The 16,074-nt window shown below is 64.1% G+C and overlaps 1 protein-coding gene across 6 annotated transcripts in view; it reads left to right on the top strand.

Annotated features, from left to right (window-relative positions):
• The window catches only part of ATP11A (ATPase phospholipid transporting 11A), a 60,821-nt gene extending 44,917 nt beyond the window's left edge, over positions 1–15,904 (top strand). The window contains exons 21-30 of one of the 6 annotated variants that reach the window (XR_005884910.1): positions 742–844; positions 1,009–1,154; positions 2,530–2,589; positions 2,794–2,921; positions 4,763–4,898; positions 8,768–8,833; positions 9,241–9,344; positions 10,135–10,300; positions 12,843–13,093; positions 13,508–15,904. Coding sequence is in view for 4 of the 6 variants with exons in the window: in XM_040991120.1 (XP_040847054.1) it covers positions 742–844; positions 1,009–1,154; positions 2,530–2,589; positions 2,794–2,921; positions 4,763–4,898; positions 8,768–8,833; positions 9,241–9,344; positions 10,135–10,387 (996 nt within the window). In the remaining 2 variants the exon portion in view is untranslated. Of the gene's footprint in view, positions 1–741; positions 845–1,008; positions 1,155–2,529; positions 2,590–2,793; positions 2,922–4,762; positions 4,899–8,767; positions 8,834–9,240; positions 9,345–10,134; positions 11,611–12,842 lie in introns of those variants that run through there. The other 5 variants (XR_005884909.1, XM_040991123.1, XM_040991122.1 and 2 more) reach the window with 5 other exon arrangements.
• Positions 15,905–16,074: the final 170 nt, after the last annotated feature.

Below are 16,074 nucleotides of genomic sequence, written 5' to 3'. Positions count from 1 at the left end.
TGTCCACCCTGAGCAGAGGCCCTGTCAGCAAGTGCCCCTGGCTCAGGAACCCAGCAGCCTCTGTGAGGTGACGCTCTAGGTGGGAGATGAAGGCAGGCAGAAGGGCCACCCATGGGCGCCAGGGCTTTCTGCCTGAGCACGTCAGGTGGGCACGTCTCCTTACATGCCCAGAGGGGTGTCCCTACAATACGCAGTCAGAGTCATGCCCACCAGCGTGTGTCTGCAGGGACACACCTGAGAGCCCAGGGTCTTGGAGCAGCCTTGTGGGATATGTGAGGAGTCCTTCTGATGTCCACAAGCCTAGCACAGCCCTCGCTGGCTGGATGGCGGTCCCAGGGTCCCTGTGTCCAGATTCCCGCTGGCTTGGGGGGCCACAAGTCACTGCATCGCCCTCACCCTGACAGGGAGCCGCCGACACCCTCCCGGGGCCACTCCTCACTGGAGCTACCAGACTTTGATGCACAGGACAGATGAAAGATTAAAGCACTGTTCCACGTCAGCACCATAAACCGGGCTTTAAAGGGGCATTTGGAACAGCTGAGAAGCAGCTGCTCCTGAACCCTCGCTCGGTGTGTGGGAGCCGCTGGTGCTGAGCTCGGCTGGCTTTCTGCTGGATGGGGCCCGCACAGAGCAGGGAGTGAGGGTTGACGCGCTGTAAGCCGCCGAGCCCTTTGGCCTGCCCGGTGCAGGAGCCTGGAGCGAAGGTGGGGGAGGACGACTGTGCCTTTGCTTCCTTTTCAGATTGTGAAGTTAATCAAATTTTCAAAAGAGCACCCCATCACCTTAGCCATCGGTGACGGCGCGAATGATGTCAGCATGATTCTGGAGGCCCACGTGGGCATAGGTGAGCCATCCGCCCACCGGCCACCTCCATGGGGTCCGGCAGGTGGTGACTGGTCCCCTCGGTGGGCATAGGTGAGCCATCCGCCCACCCGGCCACCTCCATGGGGTCCGGCAGGTGGTGACTGGTCCCCTCGAGCCTACAGTCCGTTGGGACCCCCGTTCCAGGTGTGATTGGGAAGGAAGGCCGCCAGGCCGCCAGGAACAGTGACTATGCGATCCCCAAGTTCAAGCACCTCAAGAAGATGCTGCTGGTCCACGGGCACTTCTACTATATCCGCATCTCGGAGCTTGTGCAGTACTTCTTCTACAAGGTACTGATACTGGGGCCGGCGCCCCAGGGGAGGGACCTGGCCGGCCCGCGACCCGGCACCCCAGGGGAGGGACCCCACCAGGCCTGCGACCCGGCACCCCAGGGGAGGGACCCAGCCGGCCCACGACCCGGCACCCCAGGGGAGGGACCCCACCAGGCCTGCGACCCGGCACCCCAGGGGAGGGACCTGGCCGGCCCGCGACCCGGCACCCCAGGGGAGGGACCCAGCCGGCCCACGACCCGGCACCCCAGGGAGGGACCCCACCAGGCCCGCGACCCGGCACCCCAGGGGAGGGACCCCACCAGGCCCGCGACCCGGCACCCCAGGGGAGGGACCCCACCAGGCCCGCGACCCGGCACCCCAGGGGAGGGACCCAGCCGGCCCATGACCCGGCACCCCAGGGAGGGACCCCACCAGGCCTGCGACCCAGCACCCCAGGGGAGGGACCCCACCAGGCCTGCGACCCGGCACCCCAGGGGAGGGACCCAGCCGGCCCACGACCCGGCACCCCAGGGGAGGGACCCCACCAGGCCTGCGACCCGGCACCCCAGGGGAGGGACCTGGCCGGCCCGCGACCCGGCACCCCAGGGGAGGGACCCAGCCGGCCCACGACCCGGCACCCCAGGGAGGGACCCCACCAGGCCCGCGACCCGGCACCCCAGGGGAGGGACCCCACCAGGCCCGCGACCCGGCACCCCAGGGGAGGGACCCCACCAGGCCCGCGACCCGGCACCCCAGGGGAGGGACCCAGCCGGCCCATGACCCGGCACCCCAGGGAGGGACCCCACCAGGCCTGCGACCCGGCACCCCAGGGGAGGGACCCCACCAGGCCCGCGACCCGGCACCCCAGGGGAGGGACCCCACCAGGCCCGCGACCCGGCACCCCAGGGGAGGGACCCAGCTGGCCCACGACCCGGCACCCCAGGGGAGGGACCCGGCCGGCCCGCGACCTGGCACCCCAAGGGAGGGACCCCACCAGGCCCGCGACCCGGCACCAGGGGAGGGACCCCACCAGGCCCGCGACCCGACATCCCAGGGGAGGGACCTGGCCGGCCCACGACCCGGCACCCCATGGGAGGGACCCCACCAGGCCCACGGACCCAGCACCCCATGGGAGGGACCCCGCCGGCTCGCAGCCCAGCACCCCAGGGGAGAGTGCGCCGCTTACAGCACCACCCTGCACGGGCAGTGCTTGAGACCTGGCGTGCCTGCATGATTCTGGGCTCCATCTGGGCCATGTCTCTCTGAGAGCAGCTGCCCCATCTCGGCCCCAGTGCAGCCCCCATGGCTCACTCAGTCCATCTGAGCCACTCCCCAGGGTTGGGGTGCATCTGGGGTGGAGCCTTGTGAGTTCACATCGGTCCTTGTTTTGCAGAATGTCTGTTTCATCTTCCCTCAGTTTCTGTATCAGTTCTTCTGTGGCTTTTCACAGCAGGTGAGTGTGGGGTCGGCTCCACATCCAGACCTGTAAATAAATCCTGGGGGCAGCCAGCAGGGTGCTGCTGAGGGTACGGCCCCGAGATGCCTGTCAGACATGGGCTGAAGGGTGGCAAAACCAGGAGCCCACCTCCCCGGGGCCGGCAGCACCCTGGAGGTGCTGTCTCCTCTGACCCCGTGTGACCCCGTGCTCTCCCTGCAGACCCTGTACGACACTGCGTATCTGACCCTGTACAACATCACCTTCACGTCGCTCCCCATCCTCCTCTACAGCCTCATGGAGCAACATGTCAGTGCTGACGCTCTCAAGAGGGACCCGACGCTCTACAGGTGTCGTGCACGTGTTGCACAGGCTTTCCCTAGCTGTGGTTGTCGCTCTCACTGTCCTCACGGCTGCCTTCACAGCTTCCTCCATGGCTGACCTCAGGGCCGTCCCCCGTGGCTGGCCTCCGTGTCTGCCTTCACGGCTGTCCTCGTGGCTGACCTTAGGGCCATCCCCCGTGGCTGGCCTCCGTATCTGCCTTCACGGCTGTCCTCGTGGCTGATCTCAGGGCTGTCCCCCGTGGCTGGCCTCCGTGTCTGCCTTCACGGCTGTCCTCGTGGCTGACCTCAGGGCTGTCCCCCGTGGCTGGCCTCCGTATCTGCCTTCACGGCTGTCCTCGTGGCTGATCTCAGGGCTGTCCCCCGTGGCTGGCCTCCGTGTCTGCCTTCACGGCTGTCCTCGTGGCTGATCTCAGGGCTGTCCCCCGTGGCTGGCCTCCGTATCTGCCTTCACGGCTGTCCTCGTGGCTGATCTCAGGGCTGTCCCCCGTGGCTGGCCTCCGTGTCTGCCTTCACGGCTGTCCTCGTGGCTGATCTCAGGGCTGTCCCCCGTGGCTGGCCTCCGTATCTGCCTTCACGGCTGTCCTTGTGGCTGGCCTCGTGGCTGGCTTCAGGGCTGTCTACACAGCTGGCCTCAGTGGTTGCCTTCATGGTTGTCCTTCATGGCTGGCCTCCGTGGCTGGCCTCAGGGCTGTCCCCACAGCTGACCTCCGTGGCTGCCTTCGTGGCTGGGCTCCGTGGCTGGCCTCAGGGCTGTCTCCCGTGGCTGGCCTCCGTATCTGCCTTCACGGCTGTCCTCGTGGCTGGCTTCAGGGCTGTCTACACAGCTGGCCTCAGTGACTGCCTTCATGGTTGTCCTTCGTGTCTAGCCTCCGTGGCTGGCCTCAGGGCTGTCCCCCGTGGCTGGCCTCAGGGCTGTCCCCGTGGCTGTGGGGTTTGAACCCAGAGTTGCTCTCTGGGAGGTGCTGGAGGACAGTGGCAGGACAAGCAGTGCAGGGAGTGGTCAGGAACACAGAGCACACGGTTCGTCAGTGCACACGCTGACTGACACGTGTGTACAGGAGTCCTGCTGAGCACGCTGTCTGCCACGTGTACACAGGAGTCCCGCTGAGCACGCTGTCTGCCACGTGTATACGGGAGTCCTGCTGAGCGTCCCCTAGGGAGCTGATGGGTGTCCACAGCTCTGGCAGCATCATGGCAGCTTGAAGCCTCCAGTGGCCCATGGACCCTCTTCTCGCCCCTGGCTAACTGACATAACCACTGGGCAGATATCCGTGTATGGCAGAGTGAGGTCACAGTTGGCCGTGGGTAAGGAGAGGCCGCGGGTCTATGGAGAGCGTTAATGGGTGGAGTGCGCCACACCTGAGGCCCCAGGAAGGTGCCACACCTGCGGCCCCAGGAGGGCACCCTTCCCGGAGCACCCGTGGGTGGGTGTGCCGTGCCTGCGGCCCCAGGAGGGCACCCTTCCCAGAGTACCCGTGGGTGGGTGTGCCGTGCCTGTGGCCCCAGGAGGGCACCCTTCCCAGAGCACCCGTGGGTGGGTGTGCCGTGCCTGCAGCCCCAGGAGGGTGCCCTTCCCGGAGTACCCGTGGGTGGGTGTGCCGTGCCTGCGGCTCCAGGAGGGCGCCCTTCCCGGAGCACCTGTGGGTGGGTGTGCCGTGCCTGCGGCCCCAGGAGGGTGCCCTTCCCGGAGCACCCGTGGGTGGGTGTGCCAATGCCTGCAGCCCCAGGAGGGCGCCCTTCCCGGAGCACCCGTGGGTGGGTGTGCCAATGTCCGTGGCCCCAGGAGGGCACCCTTCCCGGAGCACCCGTGGCAGCTGCGCCAGCCCCAACACGCCCTTGCCTTGCAGGGACATTGCCAAGAACGCACTGCTACGCTGGAGAGTGTTCATCTACTGGACCTTCCTGGGAGTCTTCGATGCGCTGGTGTTTTTCTTTGGTGCTTACTTCATGTTTGAGAACACAACAGTGGCCAGCAATGGCCAGGTCAGTACGCAGATGGTCTTGACTGCGTAGCTTCTTTCAGATGCGTCCCACAATGCGTCCCTGCAGCCCCCAGCGCCCCCAGCATCAGGGTGCGTGCTGGCGCTACGTCCCGTCAGCATGGCCCACGAGGCCTGCCCGGTGCGCCCACAGCCGGGCCTCTGTAGCCTCCGCCCGTGGCTCAGGTGTACACCGAGGCTCTCCTGACGTGCAGGTGAGCCACCTGTCTAGCACAGTGTCTTCTCATGGGTCCCGAACCCTTTGCTGTGAGCAGGTGCGTGGGGTTATGGGGCGTCAGCCCTCTGCTCGCTGGCGTGATTTCCGGGGGTGTGTTTTATTTGTTTCTCGCTTTTTTCTTTTTGCTACTTGCCTGCTCCCACCCTCAGGTCCTGACGAGCGGCACGCACCTGGTAAGATGGCCGCAGCCTTGTCTGTGTGTCTTTGGAGTGCCTTAAAAGTGAAATATTTCTCAAAAATATTTTTGAACGTGACTTTTCCTGTGTGCTTTGTCAGTAGAGACACCATTAGCCACCCTGCTTTCCCTCGGCACCCCACGTGCCCTGACCTGGCCCCTGGTGTCTGTCCTCTGGGTCTGTGTTGGGCATGGTCATGTATGGAATGTGTTGCTGTGGGCCTGGCAGCATGGGATGCCCCAGGGAACTGGGCCAAGGGGCTTGGGGATGTGCTCAGGGGACATGGCCGTTCCTCACTGAAGTGTCACAGCGTCCACTACCAACCTCAGATGACGCCAGCTTGGCAGCTGTTGGGGCAGCCTAGATGCAGAAGTACTGGGGCTTTCATGGCCCCATAGGTGCCCACCCACACCCCGCCACATGCGGGGACCACTGCCGGAAGGCACAGTCACTCTCTTAGCCAGTTAGGCCGGCCTGGAGAATCTTCCAGATGTGATCATGGTTTTCTAGAACTTTCCCTCTGTCATCTGTTTTAACTGGGTGAAGGGGAGCAGGGCTGCCATTGGCTGAGGCTCCGAATGGGCAGTGTGCGAGCGCCTGCCTCCATGTGCTGGGGAGGGTGACAGTGGTCACTGCGTGCCCCTCACTTCCACACCATGTCCGTCTCATGATAGCAGCCTCTCAGACTGCATTGTTTCCGCTGAAATCTGAGAGCAAGTACAGATCCAGTGGGGGCACGGGGCAGGAAGTGCAGGGGCAGCAGGTGTGAGGACCCCAGGTGCCTGCAGGTGCTGCACCCTCCAGGGTGTGCTGAGCTGAGTCCTCCTGCCCTGCCCGCAGCCTCCAGGACTCAGGACGCAGCTCACGGAGCTGTCATGATCTTGGTTGAAGTCATGCTTGGAGGCAGCTGTGCCTGAGCAGGCGGCAGGTTCAGGGGAACAGGATTACATTTCAATACTGGTGTGCCGAGAACTTGAACTTGAGGCTGTGCAGGTCCTAGGTGCCACATAGAAGTTCACAGGTTCTCGGCAGGAAGCTCCCTGTGAGACTGAGGGAGAGGAGGTGTATGGTAAGGCTCAGCTGTCAGTGGTGGGATTGCCCCTGTTCGGGGGTCCCTGGGATGCTGTGTCCCCACCCAGCTGTGGTCTGAAGCACGTGATGGATGTCCCAAAGTTGTTCATGCAGTCTGGCCTCGCAGGTGTAGCTCAGTCCCAGGCTGAGCATGAGCAGGTCTAGGCTCACCAGGAAGCAGGGGTCCCAGGGGGTGTGCGACCAGCCCCAGAGCCACGGCCCAGGCTCCAGAGGAGCTTCTCCGAGCTGACGGGCCCTGGGCAGTCTCCCAGGCAGCCGCTGTCCTGCCTCATCTTCCTGTCCATCTGTCAGTCGCTGGCTCCGAGGGGCGGATCCTCATCCACTCCGTGTGGTTGGGAGGAGTCCGTGACGTCACCAGGACTCCTTGCAGGTGGGGCTCGCTGCTCTGGATCCGTCACTGCTGACACTCAGCGTCTCCCGAGTCCCCAGAGGAACGCCCTAGCAGAGCTGGAGATGGCTGTCACCCATGGCCATTCCCGTGTGAGGATTGATGTTGGGGCATCAGACAGCAGCACTGCCAAGTCTGTCCCAAAGCCTCAGCCAGCCAAACACACTGAGAGGGGTCCTGAGTGTGTCACAGTGGGCGGGGTCCTGAGTGTGTCACAGTGGGCGGGGTCCTGAGTGTCACAGTGGGCGGGGTCCTGAGTGTGTCACAGTGGGCAGAGTCCTGAGTGTCACAGTGGGCGGGGTCCTGAGTCACAGTGGGCAGAGTCCCGAGTTTCACAGTGGGCGGAGTCCTGAGTGTCACAGTGGGCAGAGTCCCGAGTGTCACAGTGGGCAGGGTCCCGAGTGTCACAGTGGGCAGAGTCCTGAGTGTCCCAGTGGGCGGGGTCCTGAGTGTGTCACAGTGGGCGGGGTCCCGAGTGTCACAGTGGGCGGAGTCCCAAGTGTCACAGTGGGCGGGGTCCCGAGTGTCACAGTGGGCAGGGTCCCGAGTGTCACAGTGGGCGGAGTCCCAAGTGTCACAGTGGGCGGGGTCCCGAGTGTCATAGTGGGCGGGGTCCTGAGTGTCCCAGTGGGCGGGGTCCTGAGTGTCACAGTGGGCGGGGTCCTGAGTGTCACAGTGGGCGGGGTCCTGAGTGTCACAGTGAGAAGAGTCCTGAGTGTCACAGTGGGCGGGGTCCTGAGTGTCACAGTGGGCGGGGTCCTGAGTTTCACAGTGGGCGGGGTCCTAAGTGTCACAATGGGAGGGGTCCTGAGTCACAGTGGGCGGGGTCCCGAGTGTCACAGTGGGCAGAGTCCTGAGTGTCCCAGTGGGCGGGGTCCTGAGTGTCACAGTGGGCGGGGTCCTGAGTGTCACAGTGGGCGGGGTCCTGAGTGTCACAGTGAGAAGAGTCCTGAGTGTCACAGTGGGCGGGGTCCTGAATGTCACAGTGGGCGGGGTCCTGAGTTTCACAGTGGGCGGGGTCCTGAGTTTCACAGTGGGCGGGGTCCTAAGTGTCACAATGGGAGGGGTCCTGAGTCACAGTGGGCGGGGTCCCGAGTGTCACAGTGGGCGGGGTCCCGAGTGTCACAGTGGGCAGAGTCCTGAGTGTCCCAGTGGGCGGGGTCCTGAGTGTCACAGTGGGCAGAGTCCTGAGTTTCACAGTGGGCGGGGTCCCGAGTGTCACAGTGGGCGGGGTCCTGAGTGTCACAGTGGGCAGGGTCCCGAGTGTCACAGTGGGCAGGGTCCTGAGGGTCACAGTGGGCGGAGTCCTGAGTGTCACAGTGGGCAGAGTCCTGAGTGTGTCATGTAGTAGATGGAGTCCCGAGCATCACATGGTGGGTGCGGTTCTGTATGTGTCACGTGGTGGATGGGGTCTCGAGTGTCACATGATAGGGTCCTGTATGTGTCATGTAGTAGATGGGGTCCTGAATGTCACGTGGTAGGCGGGGTTCTGTATGTGTCACATAGTGGACGGCGTCCCGAGTGTCACATGATAGGCAGGGTCCTGTGTGTGTCACATAGTGGACGGGGTCCCGAGTGTCACATGATAGGCAGGGTCCTGTGTGTGTCACGTAGTGGACGGGGTCCCGAGTGTCACGTGGTAGGCGGGGTCCTGTATGTGTCACGTGGTGGACGGGGTCCCGAGTGTCACGTGGTAGGCGGGGTCCTGTATGTGTCACGTGGTGGACGGGGTCCCGAGTGTCACGTGGTGGATGGGGTCCTGAGTGTCACGTGATGGGCAGGGCCCTGTAAGGCAAGCAAAACATTGTAAAGTGTTCAGTGGTGACATCCGGGGCAGCGAGCGGCTGCACTGTGCTCTGGGGGCTGAGGCTGCCTGTTTGCTCAGGGACCAGCAAGGCCTTCTTACTGTTGGGGTCAGGAGGCATGAGGTGTGAGTGGACAGCAGCAGTGACCATTGTGTCCTGGCCACTTCCCTTCAGATCTTTGGGAATTGGAGCTTCGGGACGCTGGTATTCACAGTGATGGTGTTCACAGTGACGCTCAAGGTGAGTGTGGCCCAGCCACCCCTGAGCCCTGCAGCCGTGGGCCCCGTCCCACCCCTGAGCCCTGCGGCCGTGGGCCCCGTCCCACCCCTGAGCCCTGCGGCCGTGGGCCCCGTCCCACCCCTGAGTCCTGCGGCTGTGGGCCCCGTCCCACCCCTGAGCCCTGCGGCTGTGGGCCCCGTCCCACCCCTGAGCCCTGCGGCCGTGGGCCCCGTCCCACCCCTGAGCCCTGCGGCTGTGGGCCCCGTCCCACCCCTGAGCCCTGCGGCTGTGGGCCCGTCCCACCCCTGAGCCCTGCAGCCGTGGGCTGCATCCCACTCGCCCCTGACAGCCTGTGGCTGTGTGCCCTGTCCTACGCCCCCGATCCCCTACGGCCATGCACTCTACCCCATGAGCCCCTTCTCTCGCAGCTGGCGCTGGACACACACTACTGGACCTGGGTCAACCACTTCGTCATCTGGGGCTCGCTGCTCTTCTACGTGGTCTTCTCCCTACTCTGGGGTGGGATTCTCTGGTAGGCGTGGGTCCTGCAGCCGCGAGAGATGTGGGAGGGCACTCTGGGCACCTGCTGTGCGCCGTGTGGGTGCCAGGCCGTGACTGTCTGTCTTGCTGCCCCTGAGGGCACCTTGGGCAGAAAAGGCCTCCATCCACCTTGGACTGGCCCCACGGCTTGTGGCGGCTGCAGAGGAAGGAGCCGCTGGGGAGCTGGGCAAGGAGGCCTGACCTCCAGCTGTCACTCCCCCCAAGGTGACCCAGACACCTCAACTGTCCCCAGGCGTGGTCCCTGCTCTGGCATCTCCCAGGTCATATTGATGCCCTCCTGTGGACAGGGCTGCCTGAGCTAGGCCCGACTAGCACATGCCCATCCCTGCAAGCTGGCCTGCCTGGTCCAAGCCATCTAGACCTGACAGTTTGCTCAGCCACTGCCCCCTGGTAGTCACGGGCCACATGTCAGGGTCTGGAGCCCCAGGGGTGCAGAGGAAGCCCAGTGGCTGTCAGCTATTCAGACCAGACTCTGCTGGTCCCTGCTACGGTGCCATCTGAATTACTGATGTGCAATGGGATGTCAGCTGATGCTGTGTGACTGGCAGTCCTGGACAGGCCCTGTGTGTCCCCCTGCCAGCAGCCACTGGCCAGGCTGTGACCCCTCTGATGCTCCAGCCTCTGTTCCTACTGGGCCACCGTCTTCTGCCTGCGTATTGCCCTGCTGTCCAGCCAGTGACCTCTGAGTGGGCAGCCCCAGGACACGCACAGAGATGCCGGGAATGGCTGCTAAGAGGCTGCTGGTGCCCTCCTGCCCACAGGCCGTTCCTCAGCTACCAGAGGATGTACTACGTGTTTCTGTACATGCTGTCCAGTGGGCCTGCCTGGCTGGCCATCCTGCTGCTCATCACGGTGAGCCTGCTGCCTGACGTCCTGAAGAAAGTGCTGTGCCGGCAGCTGTGGCCCACAGCGACGGAGCGGGTCCAGGTACAGGGCCACCCAGGGCCGAGTGGGGAGGGCTGGCTGGCCCATGGCCCGGGGTGGAGTATGGACATACAGCCCAGTGTTCACTAAGGACATTGCTTCCCTTCCACACTTGCACGGGAGGGGGGCGGCTAGGGCCTGTGTCTTCCAGCACAGGAGTGGCCGTGGTTCTGGCCTCTACTGAGCCAGCCCCGGTAGAGGCAGCTGACCCCACCAGCTCTCCCACCCCAGGAGCATGACCGTTTGTTCAGCTTCTCCTGCAGGAGGGATGAGGCAGGCCCAGGCCCAAACTGACCTCTTGGCCCAGTCCCCAAGCATGTGGCCAGGTTTGGAGCAGGAAAGAGGAACCACTGCCTTGGGGTCCATGTGGCCACACCTAGTAAGTCTGGCAGTCGAAGCTGCGCCTGCTCTATATTTGTCAGAGCACGCACATTCCGAGGGCACGTGGCCAGCCCAAGACCACCTGCTCTCGGACTGCTCCTGTGCTTCCTGTGTGGCGGTGACATCCCAGAACTGAGATGGCCCTGACACACCACATGGCTCACAAGCATGGTGTGCCAGAGCCAGGGCGCCTCGGGCAGGGGAGTCAGGTGCTATGGCTCCTGCGGGGTGGCGGCGCTCAGGAGACGCTGCCCATGGCTCCGCAGGGCAGCTCCAGGAAGCCTGCGTGCTGTGGCCGCATCGTGTGCAGGGCAGGCTGAGCAGAGTGGAGGCATGCCTCCAGGTCCAAGGTCTGCTGGAAGTCAGACGCACTTGAGTAGGTGGAGCTCAGGTCTGCGGGCCACGGGAGCCTCGCCACGAGGACTCTGGGCAGGGTTTATGGAGCGCTGCACTCCTTCCTGTGGGAGGTGATGTCATGTTCTGGTGGGTGGGCCCACCTGCAGGAACCTTCTGGAAACGCCAGTGCAAGGGGCGAGGGGGACCTCCTTTCTCTGCCTCCAGTGTCGAGGGCCCTGCTGCTCTCAGTCTCCGTGAGCCCCTGAGCTGGCTCCGCTGAGACCCAAGCCGAGGGCGGCCATGCAGCAGGCAGCAGGGCGCACAGGGCCATCCCCAGGAAGCCGGGCCCGTCTCTGACCGCAGGACGTGCCTGGAGCATGCTGACCTCTAACCGACTTACCACCTTCTCTTGTTTCTCTCCCTGCCTCCCCCTTGCCTTCCGACCTGCTCTGCCTAATTACCCTGCCCTGTGCACACGTCGGTGCTCGGCCGCGGCCGGGGACTGGCAGACTAAGCACCAGTGCCTTCCTGCCGAGCGGCCCACCGTCTTTATGCTCTCTCAGACCTCCAGCAGTCTGAGTTTCTGATGGAACAAGGTGATGTCCCCTGCCCCCTCCTCTGGGACGGTGGTGGCTGCACCCCTTCTGTGCTGTGCGCTCACAGCCTCCGTCCCCAGAGACCATGGCGGGCACTGTCCCCCACGTTCCTCTCTCGGGGTGCACCAGAAGGGTCAGCCCTGGCACCTGGGCAGGCCTCGCCACATTCACGCCACGATGTCCTCAGCTCTGCTCCTTCCACGCACGTGACGCAGTGGGTGCCTGCGGTATGCAGGCTGCAGGGCCCAAGCAGAGTTGACCTGGCGCTGCCTTCTCCCAGCCCCCATGCACCCGTGAGCCACCCGCAGCTGGCAGAGCCAGGGGCCTGGGACCTCGGCACACAGCTGGTCAGACATTTGGCTGTCTCAGACCTGGTTGTTTTAGGCACTGACAGTGGCATAGAACTAAAGCGGGGCTGAGCCTGCCCACAGTGCCCGCTAGGTGCCCCATGCAGAAGCATGCCGTGCTGTGCAGTGGCCAGCACCTTGAGCACGTGCCTGCCTTTGGGGCCCACTGAAATGCCTGCTTAACTAGCACTGCCCCAGGAAGGCTTGTGGCCTTTTAAAGGAATCAAAGCCACCACTTCCTCTTAGGCCTCAGCCTGCTGGAGTAAGTTACTTAGTTTCACCCCCACTGCTCACATACCCGCAGCAGGAGGTACCTCCGCGGCTGTGGCCCCCGCCTGGGTTGTGGCTGGGAGAAGGTGGCCCGGTAGGGCAGGGCCCCTGGCCAAGATGTCGCCAGCACCCACGCACACTCACACGAGTGGCACCCCCGCACCCCCGGTGAGCACAGGGCCACCAGTACACGGCAAGGCTTTGGAGGAACGACACCGCTTCCCTCACAGGGCGGGTCTGAGTTCCCTTGTTCCCATAAAGACGCTGTGCGTGTTGCATGGGCCTTGTGTGACACTAATGTGCACGCCTGTCTGTCTGGCGTCGCCCCATCACCACCCTGTGATGGGGCAGCTCCCGCTCCCCCCACCCTCCTCCTCCTCCACGCTGGACCTCGGCCTGTCCAAACCTGTCCTTCTCCAGCTGCCCTCGCCCGTCCCCAGGGCACTGGTCAGACTGGGCCCAGGACACATGCCCCTCCTGGGGCGCGCAGCTCCCTGCCGCCAGGTCCGAGCATGGCCCTCGGGGGCAGCAGCGGCCAGGCCTGGGGCAGCTGTGGGGCAGCAGCCCCCGCCCCTGCCAAGGGCACCGTCTCAGTGTTCTTCCTCGCCCCTGCAGAAGCGTGCGGAGCGCAAGGTGCCGGGCGGCGACAGGCCCCTGCTGAAGGACCTCCTCCCGCGGCCGAAGCGCCGTTAGCCCGATGCTAGGTAACGCTGTGGCCGCGCCCGCTGGGCACTAGGCCGGTGTGCTGTGGCTTTCAGACCGCACCCTCTTCCTCCAAAGTTTTGCTGTGTCTGTGCCGTGTTGGGAGCCGAGGCGCACGTGGAGAGAAGCACCCCTTGCCCACACGCACGCACTTGCTGTGTCAGGTAAGTGCCTGGCTGAGGGAGCTTCCTGCGTGCCCCACCTGAAGGCTGGCCAGCCCCAGAGGACGCAGCACACGGCCCTCAGGTACTCAGGGCACGGCAGCAGTTGTCCTCATCGCTGCTCTGGTCCCCTGGGCTGGACAAGCCGGCTAGCACCCAGTGGAGCCCTGTGTAAAGTGACTTTCCCTGGGCGTGTCCTGCCTGGCTAAGCCGGATGGTGTCGTGTGTGTGGGCATCTTCCCCAGCCTCACTGGCTGGTCAGTGTGGACTAACAGGTCCCATGCCAGCCATGATCAGTGGGATGTGGGGCAGGCGAGCCTGGCCTCTGCCCCACAGCTGGTGGCTCACGAGCGGGTGGTGGGAACGGGATCACATGGAGGTGCCCGGGACTGAGGCATGGCCTGATCCTCTCAGCAGAGCGTGCTGTGTGGGCTTGGCATCCCTGGATCCGTCCCCTGGCCTCTGCGCAGCCCTGGTACCCTGGCCGCCTGGACGATGCAAGAGCCGTGAGGAATGGACACTCCAGCGCACCTGAGCTCAGACCTGTGGCTCCAGGCATCTGGGCGGGAGTCGCTGTGTGATGACTGTCACTCCCAAGTGTCCATGTGGGCCCCAGTGCCCAGAAGCCGAGGGGAGGGTCGTGGGGATGTGCTTGGACACACTGCAGACTGGACAGCACTGCTGGCGTCTCCTGCACTGGAGCACAGAGTGGACAGACTGTGTGTGCTACAGCCGTGACGCGGGCTCTGCCAGGAATTCCGAGAGGAGCAGAGCCCTCGGGGCAGGTGGCTGCGCAGCCAGCTGCTGGCTGGGCGCCTCTCTTGCCTCATCTCCCTCGTCCCAGCATCCCTGGGGACCACAGGGGCCTGGGCTGTGCACTTGTTCTAACAGACATGTGGCCACATCAGGCTGTGACCCGTGTCTACTCCCCCAGACCCACGGCTGGCCTAGGTGTCCCCACCTCACCTCACAGGGCAGGCCCAGCTGTTTGCACACACACTGGCCGTGTGCTCGGAGTTCTCACTTCCCTGTCCACGTGGACGGGGGCTGAGCCCCTGGCAGGGAGCGGGGTGCCGTCAGTCACCATCAGGGAAGTGTTCGTCGCACGGGGCTGCGAGGGTGGGACGGCTGGGGCTCCTTGTCCTGGCCAGGGGACAAGGCCATTTCCTGCCCCACACAGGCAGGCCCTGTGTTGGTGCTGGCCCTGCTCCCACCCCCGTCTTGGGTGACCTGCCTGACATGGTCAGCTGGTCCTGAGGGAGTGATGCGGTCCCAGGGTCCCCAGTATCTTGGCCCAGGTGTCAAAGCTGTGTGAGGGGGGACCCCAGAGAGCAAGGCCAGGGCTGAGCAGCAAACCAAAGACAGGGTACCCAGCGGCCCGCAGCCCCGCCCGCAGGCAGCGCCAGGCACATTTTACAGCCCCACCCCAGCAGCCACGCGGATGCGGCCGTGGCCCCGCCCAGAGGTCCTATTCAGTTCACAGATTCTTTGTATGGTATTTTTTTAGAGATTCTGAAATGCCTTCGCTGTGGAGTATTTTCATAAGTGTTTCTATCTTGTTCTGTTGAGGGTTTGCTGTTTTGGGTTCGAGTCTGTCCTGCAGCTCTTGTCCTTGTGTTGAAATCCTGGCCGCCCTGTGCCCGCGCCCGGCTCTGCAGGCCAGCTTCTGGCAGGCGTGGCCAGTGGCAGGGAGGCTACACCGTCTGCTTTTTCTGTTTGTTTCCTTCCTTGAGCCTTAAGCCACAGGGTCCCCGCCCACCTGTATCGCACAGATCCACCCTTGGCCTCTGGTGTGGAGGCCACGAGTGGCTGCACCCTGAAGTGTGAGGAGCTGGGGGCGTGATTCAGCAAGGGTGCCTGAAGGCTTGCCACGGGCGAGGGCCCGAGGCCGGATGTGGAGGAAGAGGAGCGAGGCCAGGGACAGCCTTGGCTGTGGTGAGGATGGAGGACGCACAGCCCTGGCCTTGCCTGGAGTGCCGTCCCGGCGCTGCACCGGACCAGGGGCCATCGGATCCGTGCTCCGGCCGTGCGTGTGCAGGCTCACCACAGGCACCCCGCCCTGCTGCCTCATTGCTTGCACTCTGCCCCTCCAGGCCAGGCAGGGAAAAGCACACACCCCGCTGGCTGCAGCAGAGAGGCCGTGGACCCAGGTGGCCCGAGCAGGACCTGCACCCACCCACGGGCCCTGCTGCCGCGAGGCCAGGAGTGAAAATGGGGCACTATCCCATGGCTTCCTCACCTGGGACGACCTTCAGAGGCGCTGGAGGACGCCCCTCTCAGACCACCTCATTGCCCCCGTGTGCCTCAGCTGTGTCCTCCACGTGTCCTCCGGGAGGGTCAAGTGTGGGCCTGGCCATGTCTGGGCAGAGCTTTAGCGGCCTGAGTCACTTCTGCAGGAACTAAAGATAGCGCATACAGCTTTATTTCTACCTTCTAAGTAAGAGTTTTATTCACATACATGACACGAGGTGTGTCTGCTTCACCCCTGAAAATGTCCCCTTCCACGCCGCGTGACCCCAAGACGAGTGTGGGCATTTACTGTGAACGGCACACTGCAGCCGCCATCTGTACCCACGTTTATTTCCCAGTTCCTGGGCCGTGCCACGAGGCATGTCTGACCCAGGCACCATTCCCTGCTGTGACGTGAACTCGCCATCGGACTGCCAGTCAGGTGCCAGGTCTGTGAGGAGTGCTGCTGTTGACTCCTGCTCGCAAGTGTGACTTGCCGTTGGTTCTGTGGCACTGTCCTGCAGCTGACCTGCGCAGGAGGTCTGAGCGTTTGCAATAAAGGGAAAACCTGTTTCTGTTTATAAACAAAAGCACTTGAGTCGTACTTGGGTCTTGTAAGACGACAAGGCAGAGCCACGCGTCGGGTGCTTCTGTCGGGGGAGGAGGGTCCAGGTGCGTCAGGCCCCTCGGCCACGCTGGACATGGTCATCTGCCACCACCTGTGCGCAGCCCAGCTCTCCCACCCTCCATCCACA

The sequence above is a fragment of the Ochotona curzoniae genome, unplaced genomic scaffold (assembly GCF_017591425.1).
Source record: "Ochotona curzoniae isolate NIBS_2020 unplaced genomic scaffold, NIBS_Ocur_1.0 contig_64, whole genome shotgun sequence".
In the NCBI taxonomy this organism is placed as follows: Eukaryota; Metazoa; Chordata; class Mammalia; order Lagomorpha; family Ochotonidae; genus Ochotona; species Ochotona curzoniae.
The sequence above is the reverse complement of the archived record's forward strand: the minus strand, read 5'-3'. Positions and strand labels throughout refer to the sequence as shown.